The sequence below is a fragment of the Aythya marila genome (genome assembly GCF_965140915.1).
Source record: "Aythya marila genome assembly, chromosome: Z".
In the NCBI taxonomy this organism is placed as follows: Eukaryota; Metazoa; Chordata; class Aves; order Anseriformes; family Anatidae; genus Aythya; species Aythya marila.
In genome coordinates this window covers 69927507-69946034 of record NC_139080.1, presented here as the reverse complement: position 1 = coordinate 69946034, position 18528 = coordinate 69927507, and the positions used below count along the sequence as shown (strand labels likewise).

At 47.9% G+C, this 18528-nt stretch overlaps 3 protein-coding genes across 3 annotated transcripts in view; 2 read left to right on the top strand and 1 right to left on the bottom strand.

Moving 5' to 3' along the window:
• NCBP1 (nuclear cap binding protein subunit 1) overlaps positions 1 to 4262 on the bottom strand; it is a 31528-nt gene extending 27266 nt beyond the window's left edge. Inside the window, exons 1-5 of the mRNA XM_082783022.1 lie at positions 4096 to 4262; positions 3853 to 3938; positions 3485 to 3585; positions 2205 to 2361; positions 55 to 162 (exon numbers count right to left, since the gene is read on the bottom strand). Coding sequence (XP_082639148.1) covers positions 55 to 162; positions 2205 to 2361; positions 3485 to 3585; positions 3853 to 3938; positions 4096 to 4138 — 495 coding nt within the window. The 5' untranslated portion in view covers positions 4139 to 4262. The remainder of the gene's footprint in view (positions 1 to 54; positions 163 to 2204; positions 2362 to 3484; positions 3586 to 3852; positions 3939 to 4095) is intronic.
• ACO1 (aconitase 1) overlaps positions 1 to 18528 on the top strand; it is a 340782-nt gene that overhangs the window by 111974 nt on the left and 210280 nt on the right. The gene's annotated exons all lie outside the window — the stretch shown is intronic.
• TSTD2 (thiosulfate sulfurtransferase like domain containing 2) lies at positions 4300 to 18494 on the top strand (the record flags this gene model as incomplete). The annotated part of the gene is made up of 8 exons (XM_082783919.1): positions 4300 to 4739; positions 5282 to 5390; positions 7800 to 7925; positions 9065 to 9170; positions 11191 to 11309; positions 12353 to 12511; positions 13430 to 13568; positions 14888 to 18494. The coding sequence occupies 8 exons, from the start codon at positions 4300 to 4302 to the stop codon at positions 15145 to 15147; spliced, it is 1458 nt and encodes a 485-aa protein (XP_082640045.1). The 3' UTR covers positions 15148 to 18494.

Below are 18528 nucleotides of genomic sequence, written 5' to 3'. Positions count from 1 at the left end.
CAGTAATAGTGCCATTAAAACAGCCCTAGAGAAGCCTATGGATCTTTTGCTTACTTGGGGTACATCTTCCTCCTGTGTCACACTCACAAAGTTCTCAAACATAGCGACCATTGACGGTGCAGCTATTACGTGACAGTTCACAAGGTCAGATAGAAAACGGACCTAAAAAAGACCAAAGATGTTCTACATGAATGTATTTTAACTGACTGCACACGAATAAACATTACTTGAACAACAACAAAAAAAAAAAAACAACAAAACATTAAACACGGTATTTGTTCAGTATAAGGAAGGCAGAAACACCGCACTCTGTACAAACCCACCTGTCAACTCCAAAGAACAAGTAACAGAAGCACTGCCTAACGTTGTTTGCTATAATGCCTGTAGTCTGTTCCACTGCAGTAACATTGCAAAGATGATATTCCTAATTAAGAAACGGTAGGAAACACCGATATGCATTTAAAGGCATGCAAACCGATACTACCGAAAAAAGGAACTCACGCTTCTCTCTTCTATACTTGCAAAGGATCACTAAAATTACAGAAACAGGGAAAACAAACAAACAGTTCTAAAATGCTGAAGACGGATTGATTCATTGCTTCAGTAGTCCAGAGGTGCGCCAGGAACAGCAGGGCTGAAATCTGTACGCCATTTACTCGGGTCTTTCATACATATTGAATTTCTAGCTATTTGTTCATAAATACAGTTACACGGAGAAAGCCTATGCAAAATGCTGTTATTTTCAGGTTTCAGAAAGACGATAAGTGGATGGCATGCTGGGAACCAAATGGCCTTAACTGCCTGAGAAGAAAAAATTCTCCATGGCAAAAATATGCCCTTTATTTAGCTGCATACTATTAAGAAATCCAGACTGGCAGAAATGGCAATTTAAGCAGCAAAATCTAGGGCACGGCAGTGCTACAGGTTACGCTGGGACCTACCTGGGAAGGGTTTACTGCATTTTTTTTTTTTCCACCAATCTTCTGATAGATTTGTATCCTGCCTTCAAACTTAAACAAGTTTCTGGTATGACCCAAACTCTCATGGTATGACCATGATCTTGACAAACAATATAGGTTGAAGTTCAGTGCTATTAATGACAGCCCCACTTTTTTTTTTTTTTCTTACAGGCTTTTTTTTTCTTAATGGCATACTCACAAGAAGGTAGTCAAAAACCACCACAAACACATAAAAAACCACTTTTTTTGAAGGCAAATCATTGCAAAGAAGTCTTGGGGAAGCAATTTGAGCTAAGCACAGTGCAGCACTCGAAAAACAACTGCAACAGATGAGAGTAACAAACTCTTACTTTCCTGGTATTTATTGCACTAAACAGTCTTTGAGAAGTCTTTGGCAAAGCTGAGGGCAGCTTTCTACTGCCACTATCTTAGCTGTCATTCCCTCACAGGGCATTTGTAAGTAAGCATGACCAGAGAAGGTGGAGCTGAAAGCAAGGGACTGTACATTCAAATTTAATTTTATTAGCAAAAAAGTCCCACTCCTGAGCAGCAGTCACTTGACAAAACATAGTAAAATACCAGAATTTTAATTTTTACCTGTGGGCTTCAAATGAAGCACGGGAGCTTGCCACTGGGCTTCTAAATCAGACATCTCTGAAGTTCTAAAATTATTGTTGCAGACCAAATCTACAAGCAGTGAGAACTGAGCATGTGATTTCAGAGAAAGACAGCATACAAACCTGTCCACTTGATTTTTACCCCTCTTTAGCAGAAGGAAAACACAGCCCTGGTAACAGCCATGAATCAGCTGTTAAGAACAAAACTTATGGTTCTATGTTGTTTTTGTTTTTTTTCTTCCCCCCCTCTTCATGGGAGCCACAAGAATAACAAACACCTTTAAACAAAAAGATAACATGACTTCCATCCACCTTTCAAATTTCACAGGAGAAAACAGAAAAGGTTAGGGCACTCTGCTTACTGCAAGTTAATTTGTCACCGAGAAAATACACAGTTGGAAGTCAGTTTTGCAACCTAAATGTGACTTTTCTCCCCTTTGGAAGGAAATACTTCTCACGTTAGCAGACGTTTCCTCTTGGTATACCTACAGTGTACCACGTGTTGATGCCAGAAAAGACTGTAATACACACAGAAAGGTGTCCTGGAACAAAAAACGTGAAAGGAAGGAAGAAAAAAAGGATGTGGAAAAATGTAAAATGACAGATAAATAAAAAAAAAACAACTTACTAAGTGGACAGCTTCATTGTACATATTGACTTTCAGACATTCTTTAAGCTGACGAATCATGGCTTCTACAAATTCCCCACCAAAGTTGTAGTTTCTGGCATTCAGCAACCCAACTAGTGTCGTGTAAACAGTAAGCTTTTCTGGTAACAGACGTGCACTGACACAGAAAAAGAAACACGGTGTTAGAAGTTTATTCATCATGTGCCAAGTGGCAACTGCACAGCAGCTCGGAATTTGCTTACAGTAAGTTAAACTCATTTCAGGTGGCAATAAGAAAAAGTGCTAGCAGACTCGTTAGTTCTGTCCCGTGGTTAATACTTTGCCTGGCAATCTCTTTCTCAGAATTGCCGTCATTTCGAAAGGCAGGCATCACTTTTGACGTTTACGACATTTATTTCAAATTGCTAAGCATTCTGCAGAGTTCACCAAATAATGTGATAGAACAAACACAAAGATGTAGGATGCTGTTTTAAGTTCATACTTTAGGGTAATCAACAAGACTGCACAAGAGATGTACACCTTTTATGCTCTTAATTTTGACCCCAGGTTCCTCTTGTCGAAGCAGCTGATTTAGAGGCAGCAGAGGGAAGAAACAGACAAGGCTGGGTCCTGCTATAAAGCAATAAATTTCCCTCAACCATACTTTGAATATCTGTAGGTTAACTCTGTATTTCAGTGTGTTGTACTGCTATTGGGGAAAAAAACAGCAAACATTCCTACAAAATAGATTTAATGCACTTGCAAAACTATAGCACAAGTCACTGCTCAAACACGCTCCCTCCTCACCACGCTCTCCCTTCGTACTGCTCTTCTACGCTACCATAGGCCATGTGGGACCCCTCCTCCCTCAGCCCCATCTCCTGCGACCTGACCCAGGCCAGCGCAGCTTCTGCTCCTTGCTGGGTGAGAGAGGAGAGCTGTCAGCCAGGGAGAGCCTGCTGGCAGCTCTTCCACGCTCCCAGCTCCCCGCCTCCAGAGAAGGGGCTTAAGAAGATGGGAGCATCGCATCGCCAGAGGAGAGGAACCAGCAGCAAGAAGAGAGCACAGCCGGTGAGATGCAGTAAGTATTAGCAGCCAACGGCTTTGGTGCTTTTAAGCGTTTTGTTGGGAAACAGGCTATCACCCAGCACTGCCCTATTTTCGTTGCTGCCGAAGAGCTGCTCTGAGGTTCTTTCATCTGCTTCAAGCCCTGCATCTGTTTCAAGGAAACACACTGTGCCTTTAGCACTGGGGAAAACCAGCAACTCCCTGACCCGGCCCCAGGCCTTCTGCATACGTACACAGTGCACAGGATCCTCAGTATCTTGCTCTTGTAGTTGGGCAGGTCCGCCTCCAAAACGCCGGCTAGGCCCTCCAAGTTGCTCTCCAAGGACGAATTGCTCTGGCGAAGGCGCCATAAATAAAGATAATAATAACAATAATAAAAAAAATAAAATAAAATAAAACAAACAACAACGCAGCCCCACCACCGGGCACCGCGAGCCAGACCCCAGCCCTCAGGCGGGGGGGACGGAGGCAGCCCCCCCCCTGCCCCCCCCCCGCCCCCCCCCCACACACGGGCTGCGTGCGGGCCCCAATTAACCCCAGGGCGCTAATTAACGCCTGGCGCAGCGCCCCGTCCCGTCCCGTCCCGTCCCGTCCCGTTTACCTTCTCCCCCACCCTGCAGATCAGCGACTCCAGCCTCTCCTCGATCTCGGACGGCTCCGACGTCCTCCGCCGCTTGTGGGGCTGCCCTGCTCCGACACGCCCGGCGGGCGGAGAGCCGTTAGAAGCCGTTAGCGGCAGCCGTTAAAACCAGCCGTTGGCAGCCGTTAGCGCGGCTCAACGGTCACCGGGAGGGAAAACGGGATTGGGGGGGGGGGGGGGGGTGTAAAAAGGGAGGGCACTCACCATCGCTGTCGTCGCTATCGTCGCTGTGCCGCCGCCGCGACATGTCGCGAGGAGGAGGAGGATGATGAGGAGGGGGGGGTGTGAGGAAGGCTCCGGGTCGTGCCGCGCCGCGCCGCGCGGGGAGCGATGTGCGCGCGCCGCCCGCTTCCGCCCTGCCCGCGCCCCCGCTTCCGGGGGGAGGGAGTGGGTGGGCGGGGCGTGGCCATGGCGGACTTCCGGCGTCCCCCTGAGGGAGGAGAAGGAGGAGGGAGGAAGGGGGGGGGGGGGCGCAAGATGGCGCCCGGCGAGGCGGCGGCGGCGGCGGCGGCGGGGCGCGGGGCGCGGAAGCGGCTGCGTGCGGCCTTCTCCGCCTTCGTCAAGTCCAGGGAGGTGCCGGCGGGCGCGGCGGGCGCCGTGTGGTGGCGCTGCTGCCGGCAGACGTTCCGCGAGCGCGGCGGCATCCACCGGCATGTGGGCACCCAGCACGGCGCCGAGCTGCACGGCGTGGGCACGGGCACGGGCACGGGCACGGGGACGGGGACGGGGACGGGGACGGGGCCGGGCACGGGTGAGGCGCAGCGAGGGGCAGCGGGGCCCGGTGGCGGCACGGAGCTGAGCGAGGAGCTGCCCGACACCCGGCACCTCGGCCCCGCGGAGCTGCAGAGGTAAGGAGCAGCCCCGGGACCACCCCCCCCCCCCGCCTGGCACCCCCAGTAAACGAAGCCTTGTCGCTTATTCGTAAATAAAAGCTTTATTTTAGTGGCGATTTGACGCGTGCTGCTGCTCAGGGCGCAGGGCACCCGCCACCTCACCGAATATCTGATTTTATTCGGGGTGTGTGTGTGAGCTTGCAGGGCTGAGCGCTTAGCGAGGCGGTTGCATGCCCATAATTAAAAAAAAATATAAATAATAATAAAAAAAATGAGTTCTTGTAGCCCGTCTGTTAAGGCAAACTTGTAGTAGGTGTCCTGTGCTGTACAGTTCCCGATGTGAGCGGTCCCAAGGGACGCAGGAGCTGCCCCCATTCCCCACCCTTCCTCCCGGACACCATCCAAGCCCTGCAGTGCTCACCCCTCAGGGCTTTGTTTTCTCCCCACCGCAAGGAGATTTCCCCCTTTTTGAGAACTTCTCACCCATAACACACATCCGAGCTCTCGGCTCTAACGTCCTGTTCCTCTGTGTCCGCCCGTTGCCGTGCTGCGGGCAGCAGGGCGGGAGAGGTGCTGCTGTATTACTGCTACTGCGAGGTGAGGGACCCGGAGAAGCTCTGCGCCTGGCAAAGGGCACTCTGCGAGCACCTGCACCTCACCGGCAAGGTAAGGCTGCAAGACACGGCTGTGTTCCTTGTGTCACCTTGGGAAAGCGTTGCCTGTGTTTCATGCAAGGTGATGCGGCTTGTTGGGTCCTCAGCTGTTTTGTCTGTTACCACTCTGTTATGAAAAGCACCCTGACTCTGTAAAGTATCGTTTAGAAGGCTGCTTATTAAAGCTAAAGCTACAGAGAATAAGAAGCTACAGGTAATCATACGCCCCTTTTGACGCTGAGAAGCAGGAGTTGTGCACGCCCTGTCCGTGGCAGGGTTAACCCACTCTGGTCATTCAACCTGCAGCAGGGTTTATTGACAGGAGGAGAAGTCCAGCCACCATGCCTGCTGTCAGACAGAAGGGATGCTCGCGTGGGAACTTCTGGAGGATCTTTCACACACAGCCAAGGACACAGGGGTGGGAGGGAGCTCAGCCTGTGTGTGCAGCACATCCCGAAGGCCAGGCTGCTCATGCAGCACCGCACAGCTCGGCTGCGTGGTGTGTTGCTGCCTCCTTGAGGAGCAGCAGGCTCACAGGCAGGGTCACTTCTCCACGCTGTCAGGAGTGAGAAAGGAGCAGCTGGCAGCTTAGGTAACGCCACCAGGTACCAGTGCTGGTTCCTGCACAGCGCCTTTGTGCTTTTCATTCCTTGGAGGAGAGAACAGAGTCCAGCTGGCTTCTAGAGGCTGTGGGGGGGGGGGCGCTTCAGGCTCGCAAAGCTGATGTCCCTAGGCTATCTGTGGGGAGGGAGGTTTTCCAAGAGGACAGCTCTGAGCAGGACACTGCTTTTGTCTGTGGCTTGTCTCTCTGAGTAGCCTTTCTTTCTCTGCCAGCGGTAGGAGACCAGCCTCTGCATGCTGTGACTAACTGTGTGGGTGCACTGGAGCCACTTGTCCACAATCCTTATGCTGGCAGATGCCTCCCCTTTCTTGGTCTGAATCTCTGCAGAGAATATCTGCCCCATTTCCTCCTGTTTGGATTTTCTACTTCCAATTCTTTTTTTTTTTTTCTTAACACCTACTGGGTTTCTTGTTTCTTACTTCCCTTTTAGTCCTTTGTTTCCTGTACTGACTTTTTTTTTTAATTCTGAACATTCATGTCAGCTCCTTCTGGCCTGGCTTTATATAAATTATTGTATGGACAGTGTCTGTGTGCTCTGGTGCAGGATCATAGCTATAGAGGTTGGAAAAGACCTCTAGGGTCATCAAGTCCAACTACTAACCTAGCACAGCCTCGTCTTCCACTGAACCATGTCCCTGAGCACCCCATCTACACCTCTTTTGGATGCCTCCAGGGGTGGTGACTCAACCACGTCCCTGGGCAGCCTGCTCCCATGCCTCACAACCCTTCCCGTGAAGAAAGTTGTCCTGATATCCAACCTAAACCTCCCCTGACACAACTTGGGGCCGTTTCATACACAGAAAGACAGAAGACTCAACCGGGATGGACTGTACCATCAAAGCACTGTTGGTTGTTTTGTTTATTTTTTATTGTTTCCCTCCCAAAGCTTTTACGACTCCCTTTGCTTCGTTTTCTTGCTCTTAATTTTTCTGTATCTCAGGAGTGGGAACAGAAATTTCTCACGGCACTCTAACTCAGCTAACAGATTTGCGTCGCGTCTCTGACAATTTTCCCGGAGCTGCTGCTGTTTAAAGCAGAACAGATTGTACAGACCTGCGTGCAAAGCTCTGCATTGTACAAGCCCAGCCTTCCTTGCTCAGAAGGAATGAAAGGAACACACCGTCCCTGTTCTACATCTGCACAGTCTGGGGCTGAAATATCCTGACGCATTAGCTTTTCTTTTTGATCATGTGTCTTGTCTGGTGGTCGGGTTTGTGTGTTTTTTTTTTCCCCTTGTTTTTTTTTTTCAGTTTATTTCTTTTCCAAATCAGGTTCAGCAGTTGTCTTTTCAAACACTTTTTTTTCTCCATTTTTATATTCAGTCTTTTTTTCACCAGCTCAGAGTTTTTCTTCACTTACGTCAGTGCTGTAGGTAAAATGACTCACACTGGCGTTTAATATCGCACGCCATATTATGCATATCCACATTTTCCTTTTATCACCGAGCACCCTCCCATTGTTCCTGAAGCAGACTTCAGTGGGGATTTTAATTCTGACTGCAGGATGTGTTTGTTAACCAGTTACCATTTTATTGCTCGAGCTTACCAGACTCTCCTGTTGTCAGTCTTCTGAAATGGCTTAAAAGCAATTACTGGGTTTTTATTTCAGTTTTTGTTTTACTGTGTTCTTTCTGCTCACCTCCACTATAACTCTTTTCCTTCCTTCCTTCCTCAGTAGTCTCTCCTCTGAACCTACTTCGGTGTCTGCATTTTGTTCACCCAGTCATATTTTGCTCGTTTCACCACGCTCTGTTTCTGCTGTTACTAAACCTTAGCCCCAGCTTCTCCTCTTGCCTTCCAGGTACGAGTTGCTTCAGAAGGAATCAACGGAACAGTGGGTGGAAGCAAAGTAGCCACCAGTCTCTACGTTGAAGTCATGCTTTCCCAGCCTCTGTTCAAAGACATTTTGTGTCAAGATGATTTCAAGGTATGAAAATGTAATTTCAACACAGATGTTACTAATGCAGGACTTGTGATGTTTGAGGAATGGGCACACTGCTTTTTGGTAGTACACTTTTACTCTAGCAGTTCTGCTCTGCCTGCACTGGTAAAGCCCTAAACTAACTTTGTTTAGGTATCTGCTGGTGCAAGCTGTTGTAGCAGGTGTTGTGAGCAGTGGTGGCAGCAGATGCAAAGTCATGCGGGCTGCACACAGGTGAGGGAGGGACAACACTTCTCCACTGTTCTCCAACATGCGTTTCCTCTGACTTGACTGCCAAAACCTAGGCATCACAGCTTACACTAATCCATGCAAAATACTCCCCCACTCCCTTCATCACTCTGATGTGAGATCCTCACCCAGAAGCCTGGTGGTTTAGGTTTCTTGCAGGCTTTGGTGTCCCGATGCTGTCCACTATCAATTCCATGATTTGGATGTGTTCAAAAAAAAATAAAATACACGGGCAGAGTCAGGGGGTTCTTCCCTACTCCAGTCAGTGCCTGACCAGAGGGAGGGTGGGGTGCTGACTTCTGCCTGAGCCTGAACACATTTATTGATTGCAGTCGTGGTGGCAGCTGTAGCTGGCACCACATGGCGTTCTGGTGGGCTTCTGCTGCCCCATCTCTGTACGTCCTTTCTCTGTGAGGAAGGAAGGCTGCTGCTTTGAGGACCATTTTGTTTTCTGCACAGTTTTGTTTGCCCGGAGTACCATTTTGTTCTCAGCAAATAACTAAATCAAAGAGCTAGTGAAGCTCGTGACACTCAAATCACGCACAGAACTGCAGTGCTGATTCAGTCGTAGCTCTTCAGTTGTGTGTTGTGTTTGGATGAATTTCAAGGATAAATCTGACCTTTTAGTTAGTGATGCGCAGTTGCAAAAACGAAGTGGGGATGGAATTTTACTTTGGCAAAACCTCCAGCCCTGCATTACCTCTCAGAGCACCAACACTCTTGTGTTAGCTTTTGTTGTTACAGAATGTCTCGTGGATCCTCCACATGCTGTATGTTTCCCCCAGCCACCAAGATACTTCCATATTCCAGTGGAATGTAGAAATTACAATGAATGGATGTTTTTGATCTTGACACCTGGCAACCGTGTTGGGTTATTTCTGTGTTCAATTTCCTAGAGAAGTGCAGGAGGAGCTCACTGCTTCCCAGACCTTCGAGTTGGAGTATTTAAAGAAATCGTACCTATGGGCATAGATCCAGAAAAAGTCTCTTATAAGGAAACCGGTAAGTTGATTTCATGAAAAACAAAGCCTCTCACCCCACTGAGAGGTAAGTGAAGAACAAAGTGTCTTCACCAAGAAATGCTTCCTGCTGCACAGTGGCCAGGACACAGTAGATACAGAAAGCAACTGAAGTAGATGAATTGATCCCTTACCAGTAGTCAGAAGTCAATGATGTAGGGAATTTGCTGGCCCAGATTTTGTTGTGCTAAGTGCTTATCTGCTTCAAAAAGCTGAGTGTTAGCTGTCCTTTTTGTAGCAAATTGTAATAGTTCAAATGACTTTTGGAGTAAGCAAATACTTCGTTCTTTAGTCCGGGAATGGCTCTGGACACCTGCTAAAGGCAGATCTCAGGTGAGATTATGTGTGATGATTGGGAAAGACGCTTCAAAGCATGAGTGTTTGTTATAAATATTTTGTAGGTGCTTGCTCAGAAATGGTAAGTATAAAGAGCTCCGGTGCTCTATCAGCTTTCTGTAAGAACCAACTTGTATAGGAAGAGTTTTCCATAGTCTTGTGGATCCAGTGGGTTGTCGTGCTGTGAATGCAGAGAGCTGTACTTAACTTTTTTAATAAGGTGCCAGAATCCCGCTGAAGCTTACACTTGGGTATTTATATGCATTTTCCTATGCTTGGGACTGCTGACCTGACTTTCCTTGTGTTGAAGTTAAAACAGCCATGCTCCTATCACAGTAAAGCAGAACCAGGTTTTGTATCAGGATCATGACAGCCCCTGGCACAGGCAGCATTTGTTTTCTGCCACTTATAGCTGCTTAGTATGGATTAAGCCCAACAAGAAGTACATAGCTACGCACCTGCTATGAGGACACTTACATAGATGGTAACATGTTGGTAGACTTACTCGTATTAAAGATTTGAGAAGTCTGGCTGTGAAGTTTATCCCAAATAAAAGAACATTCATTTCAAGTAAAAGCTATCAGTCTGTGATTGTTTCAACTCCCCCTGCTTCTGAGCTGAGATTATACTGGATGTAAAACTCCTGTGGGCTATGCTAAGAGCCATCTCTGCATGCTGCCATGTTATTCACATTATGCTGATTCCTTCTTGCCATTACAGCAGTTAACAAGCTTCTTAAGGAGCCCATCCCTCCCAGGAATGGATACCTGCCCTTGTGGACATGTAAATGATTGTTTAGAGTCTGTCCCTTCAAGCTGGGGATACCTGGCTTTGGTAGCATCAGAGTGATCGTTTTTCATCACTCCTTTACCTGTTTCTAAAACAGTGTATATATAGGTTGGGTATCTTTAGTCACTTGGCTGAGAACAGCAGCAGAGGGAGAGCTGCTGTCCAGATGTTCTCTTGCTGTGATCATACTTCATAAAACTTCTGTGAGCTGTCCTAAATTGTACTTGTATTACTGTACATCTGGACAGTGAGCAGTAGCTCTACAAATAACAATTAGTAGAGCAGTTCTGGACATTTTTTTTCTATCAAGAGGTTTTGTCGCTGGCAGACTTCTGTAAGTAGGGGATTTTGGTGAGGGAGACTTGGTTTTCCAGTCAGCTGAGCAACCTAAAAGTTGAGAAACTTTAAGCAAATTCAGGTTGCATTGCAAGTAGTACATGCTTGCGGAAATTTTCCGTTTTGTTCAAAAGGGATTAATTTCAGTGAAAAAGTTGTGTCTGTAGGGTTCTGCCCATCCAAATACAATGAAAGATGAGCCAAGTGGAAGGAAACACATTACGCTGTTTTTCACAGTTGTAAGAGTTGCCAGGGGAACAAAACAAAGGTCGTACAGACAGGCAGCTGTCTGCTGCTGCTTCTGTCATGTGGAACAGCTGGAACAGCGTTGTGTTTTCGTTCATTCACCAGTAGAAGCTGAACACAGATAAACTTAGGTGGTTGGGTTGGGATGCAAACTCTGAAGTGTCGCAGAAAAAGATTGTCTTTTAGGCTGGAACTTTGAGGAGAATCTGAACCAGTGAGAGATCATATATAACATATTGTAGTTCTGATTCTCACAACTTCTTTATCTCTGTCTTTATTTTTTTTTCTTTCTAAAGGAATCCATTTATCCCCTCAGGAATTTCACAGAGAAGTAGAGCAGTATCTGTCTCAGGCCAGTCAAGGACAAAGCGATACCATCTTGCTGGATTGCAGGAACTTCTATGAGAGTAAAATTGTAAGTGGTGCTTGCCTGCTTCTTGCAGGGTTGCAGGTGCTGAAAGGGAAGCAGTTGGTGTGGCAGGGATGTGCCTTTACTCAGGAGGAGAGGTGACATTGACTGAAATAGTAGCAGTGGCTGTTAGACGCAAGCAGTGGAGGACCCCGCACGACCCTGTGGAGCAGCCCAGTATGGATCCTGCCAGGCAGAGGGCTTGTACAACTTGGGGCAGGAAGAAGACAAAGCAGTCCATAGACCAAGAGCAGCGAGAAGTTTGAAGTAAACGTAGTGTAATTTGTAAGGATGTTTTCTAGCATTTTTGCACTGCCCCACATGCCAAGAAGGATGGGGGCGTCCTGTCCTTCCATTTCCCACATACCAGCTCTCCTGCACTGCTGTAGTTTATCCTCTGACAATCCTGTTCCACCTATCTCCGTGCTTGGATAAGAAGTGTGTCCCGAATTTTCTCATTTTATCAGCTATTTTGTTGCATGAATGCAGTTGAGGAGCAGCCTGAAGTATCGCAGAACCACAAAATGGTTTGGGTTGGAAGGGGCCTTAAAGATCACCCGGTTCCAAGCCCCCTGCCATGGTAGGGATGCCACCCACTAGATCAGGGTGCCCAGGGCCTCATCCAGCCTGGCCTTGAACACCTCCAGGGGTGGGGCATCCACAGTCTCTCTGGGCAACCTGTTCCAGTGCCTCACCACCTTCTCAGTGAAAAACTTCCTCCTAACATCCAATCTAAATCTCCCTTCTTGCAGTTTAACACCATTCCCCCTTGTCCTGTCAGATCAAAAAGTTGCTCTCCATCTTTTTTATAAGCCCCCTGTAAGTGCTGAAAAGCTGCAGTGAGGTCTCCCAGGGGCCACCTTCTTCAGGCTGAACAGCCCCAGCTCTCTCAGCCTTTCTTCCTAGGAGAAAAGTATTGCATTGTTGGGTGTGTGCAGTGACCCAGTTGTCCTGGCCCCAAAATTTGTGACTTCCTGTAGCCTGAGGCGTAGACCTTGCCAGGTAAGACAGCGTATAACCACTCACATGCCCATCTGTTGTTATTGCAGGGACACTTCCAGGGCTGTCTGGCTCCAGACATCAGGAAGTTCAGCTATTTTCCCAGCTATGTCGATGAAAACCTGGAGCTTTTTAAAAACAAGCGTGTCCTGATGTACTGCACGGGAGGCATTCGCTGTGAAAGAGGCTCTGCTTACCTACGGAGCAAGGTGAAATGTCATTCTGAGGGCACAAGTGTCGGGAGTTGAGACTGCAGTGAGGGTGATTGTCTTCTCTTTTGTTGTTAAATCCTTACTGAGCATAAAGTGCTCGGTGTGGGGAGAAGGGTGTCTCACATTTGCTTTGTGCTGCCTGTCAGGGACACGGATTGTTTATTGCAGCTCAGCACGATGTGCAGGGACTGCAGTCACAGCAGCGATTGCTCTGTGAAAGAAGTGAACCATTCACTGAGAAGAGGTATTTATTTGTAAGTGCCTCGACCATTCTAGTGGCGTTTGAGGAGGGTTTGAGAGCACTCTGCTGTGCTTCCACGAGCTCTATCTAGGTTATGCTCTGTGCTCGTTACTGCACAGCCTGAGCATTTTGTGTGAGGAAAGCCATCAAGTCAGTGACTTCCCAGTGTCGTGGAGTTAAACCCTTCACACATTTTATTGTTCTAATTGTGTCTTCCATGCCACTGTTGTCCTGGGTCCATACCTTAAGAGATGTGAACATTCACATCCAGAGATGTAAACCTTGATTCTTTCTCCACTGCACGAATGTGAACCTTGAGAAGTTCTGCTCCTGTAAACAGTTCAGCACAAAACAAACAAACAAAAGCACAGAAGCAGCAGTGGTTCACAGAGGTTCAGAAGTGCTTAATCTTTGATGCAGCAAACGTCCCTCATCTGAGGTGGTTACCAGCCTTTTTTTGGCTGTACTGTCAACTGCTTCTTTAGGCTGATGTCAGCCGGCCACCCGGTGGCGCTGTCTAGATTTGTGGGCGCACCTGCTGCCATCTGATGGTCGCTGAGAAACTGCTGCTGTTCCATCACCCCTGGTGTCATTTCCAAATCCGCTTGGGTAGCTCTGGCCCAGCCCCACTGCTGGCGTCTCCTTCAGCATTTCTGCTGTTGTGCTTGAAACAGGCAGTGTGCAAAGAGGTGTACCAGCTAAAAGGTGGAATCCACAAGTACCTGGAAGAGTTCCCGGATGGATTCTACAGGGGGAAGCTGTTTGTATTTGACGATCGTTTCTCCATTTGCTCCAATGAAGATGTCATCTCAGGTAAGGCTAGATAACCTGAGTGCAAAATGCTGGGAAGCAATGGCAGAGTTTTCCACAGAGATGCATAGAACAGGGGGGACAGACTGGCCTGCGTATTTCATCCTCGTACTCACGTTGATCTGTTAGTACTGTCACTGTTCGTGATAATCAACTCTAATCAAGGTTTTGACACACAAAACAGAAATGAGAGCTAAAGGGGGCACTAAACAGAGTTCCCTAAAGCTGGGTGTGAAGCCTCCCCTGCAGAACGGCTGCAGTTGTGAGCCGTCAGCAGCTGCGGGGATGTCACACGCTGCTGTTGTTACCCACTTGTTGCCCGCAGAGGTGATCAGGCTGTGGTTGGCCAAGTAACCACAGTGTTACAGAGTTCTCCTGGTGTCAGCTGGTCTCTGCTGCAGAGGTCTAAGAGCATCAGCATGGACTGACAGGCACTGGGAACGTGGAGGCACTGCGCTCTGCAGCAGTTAGTTGTTTTATGCCTTAATAGTTTCTGCAGCCTGTAGAATCTCCGTGACCTCTAGCTGAAGTTGTTACGAACATTGCCTGGTTGACTCGGGTCACCCTTCAGCTATTTCAAATGAAATGCCTGTTGTCATCTTCTCTGTTGCTAGGTACAAATAGAAGGAACTTGGCTTTGGCTTTTTTTTTTTTTGGAAGCAGTGCTTTTTTTTTTCTCAGAGTGGGTAACATTCTGAGCGTAACCTCCCACTCCTCCTCTGCATTTTACCATACTCATCTTGAAGGTTCCTGGCTTGGTGTAGCAGCAGAACACACTCTGGGTATATCACAGCCATTTTTCACAGAAGCTTCAAGGGGAGGTGTTGAAGTAGGCACCTTCTCAATGGTGCAGCTGAAATGGGCAGAAAGCTTTTTGTTAAAGGGTCAAAACCTGTCTGATGCTGTGGAAGGACTGCAGGTGACACCCCATATGCCACTGCTTCCAGGTGGAAAGGAGCCCCATGGCATCGCTTTCAGGCAGCGTCCCTGGGTGCTGGGCTCCTTCCCACCAGCACGTGGTTCTTCGTGGTTCTCCTGGCAGCAGAGATCTGCTCTGTCAGATCTGTCTGCTCTGAGCTCCAGGAAGCAGCAGCGGGCGCTGTGTCTGGAGAGACAGCTGCCTCGAGTTTTTTTTACATCAGAAGTTCAAAAATGATCTATGTTCTGGAATACCAAGCTAAAGCAGGAATAAAATACCTGGAATACAAATGGATACCCTGTTAAATGAGATTTTAGCCTCCTGCTGCCACAGGAAGCCCTCTGCAAGGGGGACAGATGGGACAATGTGGGTGTTAACGTGTTTTTTTTTCTCCTCCCTCCAGCATGCAGGTACTGTGGGACGCTGTGGGACCAGTACAAACTTTGTTCCAGCCACCACTGCCGGCAGCTCGTCCTGACGTGTCCGAGTTGTCGAAACAAAGGTCTTACAGCTTGCTGTCCTGTATGTCAAGAGAAGGAGCTTGAGGTGACTTCAAGGGCTTCAGGACAGACGCTGAAGGAGGAGTGCGAATGTACAAAGAGAAGGCCAAGGGTACCTGTTGAACGTATCTCGCGAGGGACGCTGGATGCAGGAGAAGTTTAAGCTGTTTCATTAGTTAATCTGACATTGTGCTAACGCAAAGGGCTTCTAAAACCAGGTCTCTATCTGCTCCTCAGCTAGGTTTGGAAATCGCAAAAATCTGTTGGCTTTGGAAGTCTTGTTTATGACCCGCCTTTAAGCCCTGAAAAACTGTGCATTACTTGAGTGTAAATTACCAGAGTGCCCAACCTATCACCGGTGCTACAGGATTCCTCTTTCTGGGTACAGTCGCGTAGCAGGGCCTCTACCATGGGGATTTTGCAGCAGAGAATATGATGGGACACAGCTGCTCACAATTCTAAAGAAACTTAAACCAAAAAAAAAAACAAAAAAAAACATTCTGTTCTTCCTGCCTGGAGGTGGATCTGTCTGGCTGCTCCATTAATCATGCATTTGCTTCAATAGCTAGTGCTAGCATGATGAAGACTGCAGATTTACCAATTTCTGGCTACGTGACCAGTTTAGACCTGAAGATATTCCCATGTGGAATTTATTATGACTCTAAATCATGACTCCAGTGACTTCCATGATTCCAGTGGGATTAGGAACTCACACAAGGAAAAAATTCTATAAAAGTAAATTCATAGTTTGTTACTCTAGCATCAATGTGATTTTTTACTTCCTAAAGATAGCATTTTTTCTACAAATGTCAACAAAGTTTTTTCACCGGATTTCCACATTAAGCCATAATTCTATACTATATCATATGGAATTTAACCATATTACCACAGGTGATTGATGCTATAAGATCATTTCCTTAGTACATAAACACATATGTGTACTCAAGTTGCAGCAGGGGAGGTTCAGGCTGGAAATGAGGAGACATTTAATCTCAGAAGGAGCAGTCAGGCACTGGGACGGGCTGCCCAGGGAGGTGGTGGGGTCACCATCCCTGGGGGTGCTCAAGGAGAGGTTGGACGTGGTGCTTGGGGACAGGGTTTAGTGGGTGACATTGGTGGTAGGGGGATGGTTGGACCAGATGATCTTGAAGGTTTCTTCCAACTTTAATGGTTCTGTGGTTCTGTGTAGATGCCATATGCGTGCATCTCTTGCTTTACACCAGTGAGGAAGAAGCAAGGAGCAGTTGCCTTTGACTCCAGCATAAACCTGGTGGGAGGAGCAAAGACTGAGGATGTGCGTTGCTCACAGGTGCTGCCTGCTCAGCTGCACTCATTGTGTGTGGCCTGTGGGTTGAGCAGCAGAAGTAACTCTTGTTCTGACGCTTCCATCTGCCTGGGAACTGCTTCCTTCAGCTGGTCAGTATGTGAAATACCCAGCTCTGCTCACACCAGAGAAAAGATAACAGCTTGGAGCGTGCTGGAATTGAGACACACGGAGAGGGGAGCATGGAGACTGTCAAAATACCAGCAATGGCACTGGTAGCGATGCTGACAGGAGTGAGTGTCAGCAGCAGCCGTAAGGAGATGGCCAGATCCCTTATCCAAGTTAAATTATCCAATATTTTGGGAGAATCTGTGCTTTGTAAACATGGCTTGAATTTTTCAAATGCTGGGAGATGTTTATGCAATTTTCAGCGGCTATTAGTGGAGAAACCGTCTTGGACTTCGAAGGGATCCCACAGCATAGTACCTCAGGGTACTTCTCTGCTTGGTGTGCCTGCTGCTGCAGGATGTTCAGGAAGGTTTTATTAGCAACGCAGAAGATGTGTCACGACTGAAAAGTGTCTTTGCAGCTTACACCCATCCTTGGTACTAAGTCATTAGGGAATCAAAATCAGTTACTGGTGGTTTCAGTTTTCTTTTTGTGTTTTAAACCAGCAACTTCTTTTAAAGGCAAGAAAAAAGCACGATTACTCAGGTTTCTGTAGTTGCTTAGTGACAGTTAGGGCAATGTTCCTCTCAGATAGGCTGTAACCCTCTCCCACAGGGCTGTGAATTTGGCATGGCCACGCTGGTGTCTTGACTGGCAGCTTAAAGACAGGGGCACTGGCTCTGTTGCAGCCAGAGCACAGCAAAGCACTTCAGCACTGCTGCCCTGCACTCAGCGGTAACAGTCCTTGTGACAGCTCTTCTCGTGAAGCAGGACTTTGAAGCTGAAGTGTCTGCCTGGGGAATCACTCCAGAATGGAAAAAAAAACAAAAACAAAAAACAAAAAACAGTGATTCTGTATGCTGCAATCCATACTAGAGGGAAGGTTGGAAAATTCCTATCGGTAGGAACCTTAAGCAGAAGTTGAAGCAGGGCCTGCAGCCCCCTGGCATCTCACCTCCCAGGTTTTGCTGGCCATTCTGGGCTTGTTTTGAGGCCTGGAATATCAGTGGGAAAAATCACAAGCTCTACGTGCAGGCTTGGTCTAGAGCACTGATGGCAGTCCTCAAACCTGCGTACTGTTCTGGCTCTCTGTCAGGTGTGAAGTGAAGAAGGACCAGATATTGTAATTCACTCTGAAGCACTATAATCCCCGTGGCAGGCTGTTTGTGGATCAGTTCTCAGTGCAGAATGAGGCAGGGCAGGCTGTATTTTATATAAAAGCTTCAGGACCTGCTGTGATGATAAACAACCCTTAGTGCTTCCGTCTGAGTTTCTGCAGTACCGCACAAGCACACTTGGTCTGTCTGTTGGTGGTGCTTAGTTCTGCAGCAGCAAATGCTGGAAACCAGCTAGCCCTCTGCCACCGGGGAGCCGTGGCTGCAGGGTGCAGTCCTGAGAGCTCCTGGCAGCGGGAGATCCTACCTCAGAGGCAGAGGAGGGCCACAGGACCTCTGCTGGTCCTTGTGCACTAAGGCAGCAGCGGAGAAGGTAAGAGAAGGTGGGAGTTAAGCGGGCCTGGCTGTGACAACCAGGTGCTGCAGTTACCCCATGGCTTTTTCCCCTTTTCCTGGAGAGCTGCTGGGGCAAAACAGAGATCTCTTTGCCCCTGAACATCACCGTTTTGTAGCTGTTGCTGCACGACTTGATGCCTTTCACCACAGAGCCTGGCGCTGAGCAAAGCAGCTCTGTGAGCAAGGATCAGCTGAGGAACCTGGAGCAGTCCCACCAGCTTAGGGCATGTGTGAACTACGTGGTTAAAATGGATGCTGCTACAGCACAACAGAGGGAAAAGTGTTACTTCTAAAAGGCCGTTGTTGTTGTTCGAGGCCAAATGCTGCCAGGCAGGTGTCTCCGTGCATGTTCAGGTTTCCGAGCACCATCAGGATGTCCCAGAGCAGAACACAAGGTGCCCAAAACAGGCAGATCTGGGTGGATGGCACAGCGGGAACTGTGTGCCTCTGGCCTGATGAATTAGTCGAATTATTTGCAGTGCACGTGGTAGGAGGCTGGATGCCAGATTTTTTTTTAATTATTATTTTTTAATATGTCTTCAAGCCTTTTTATTCTGTATTCTTTTAAACTTATGAAATGGAATTTGCAGGGCTGGGGGGG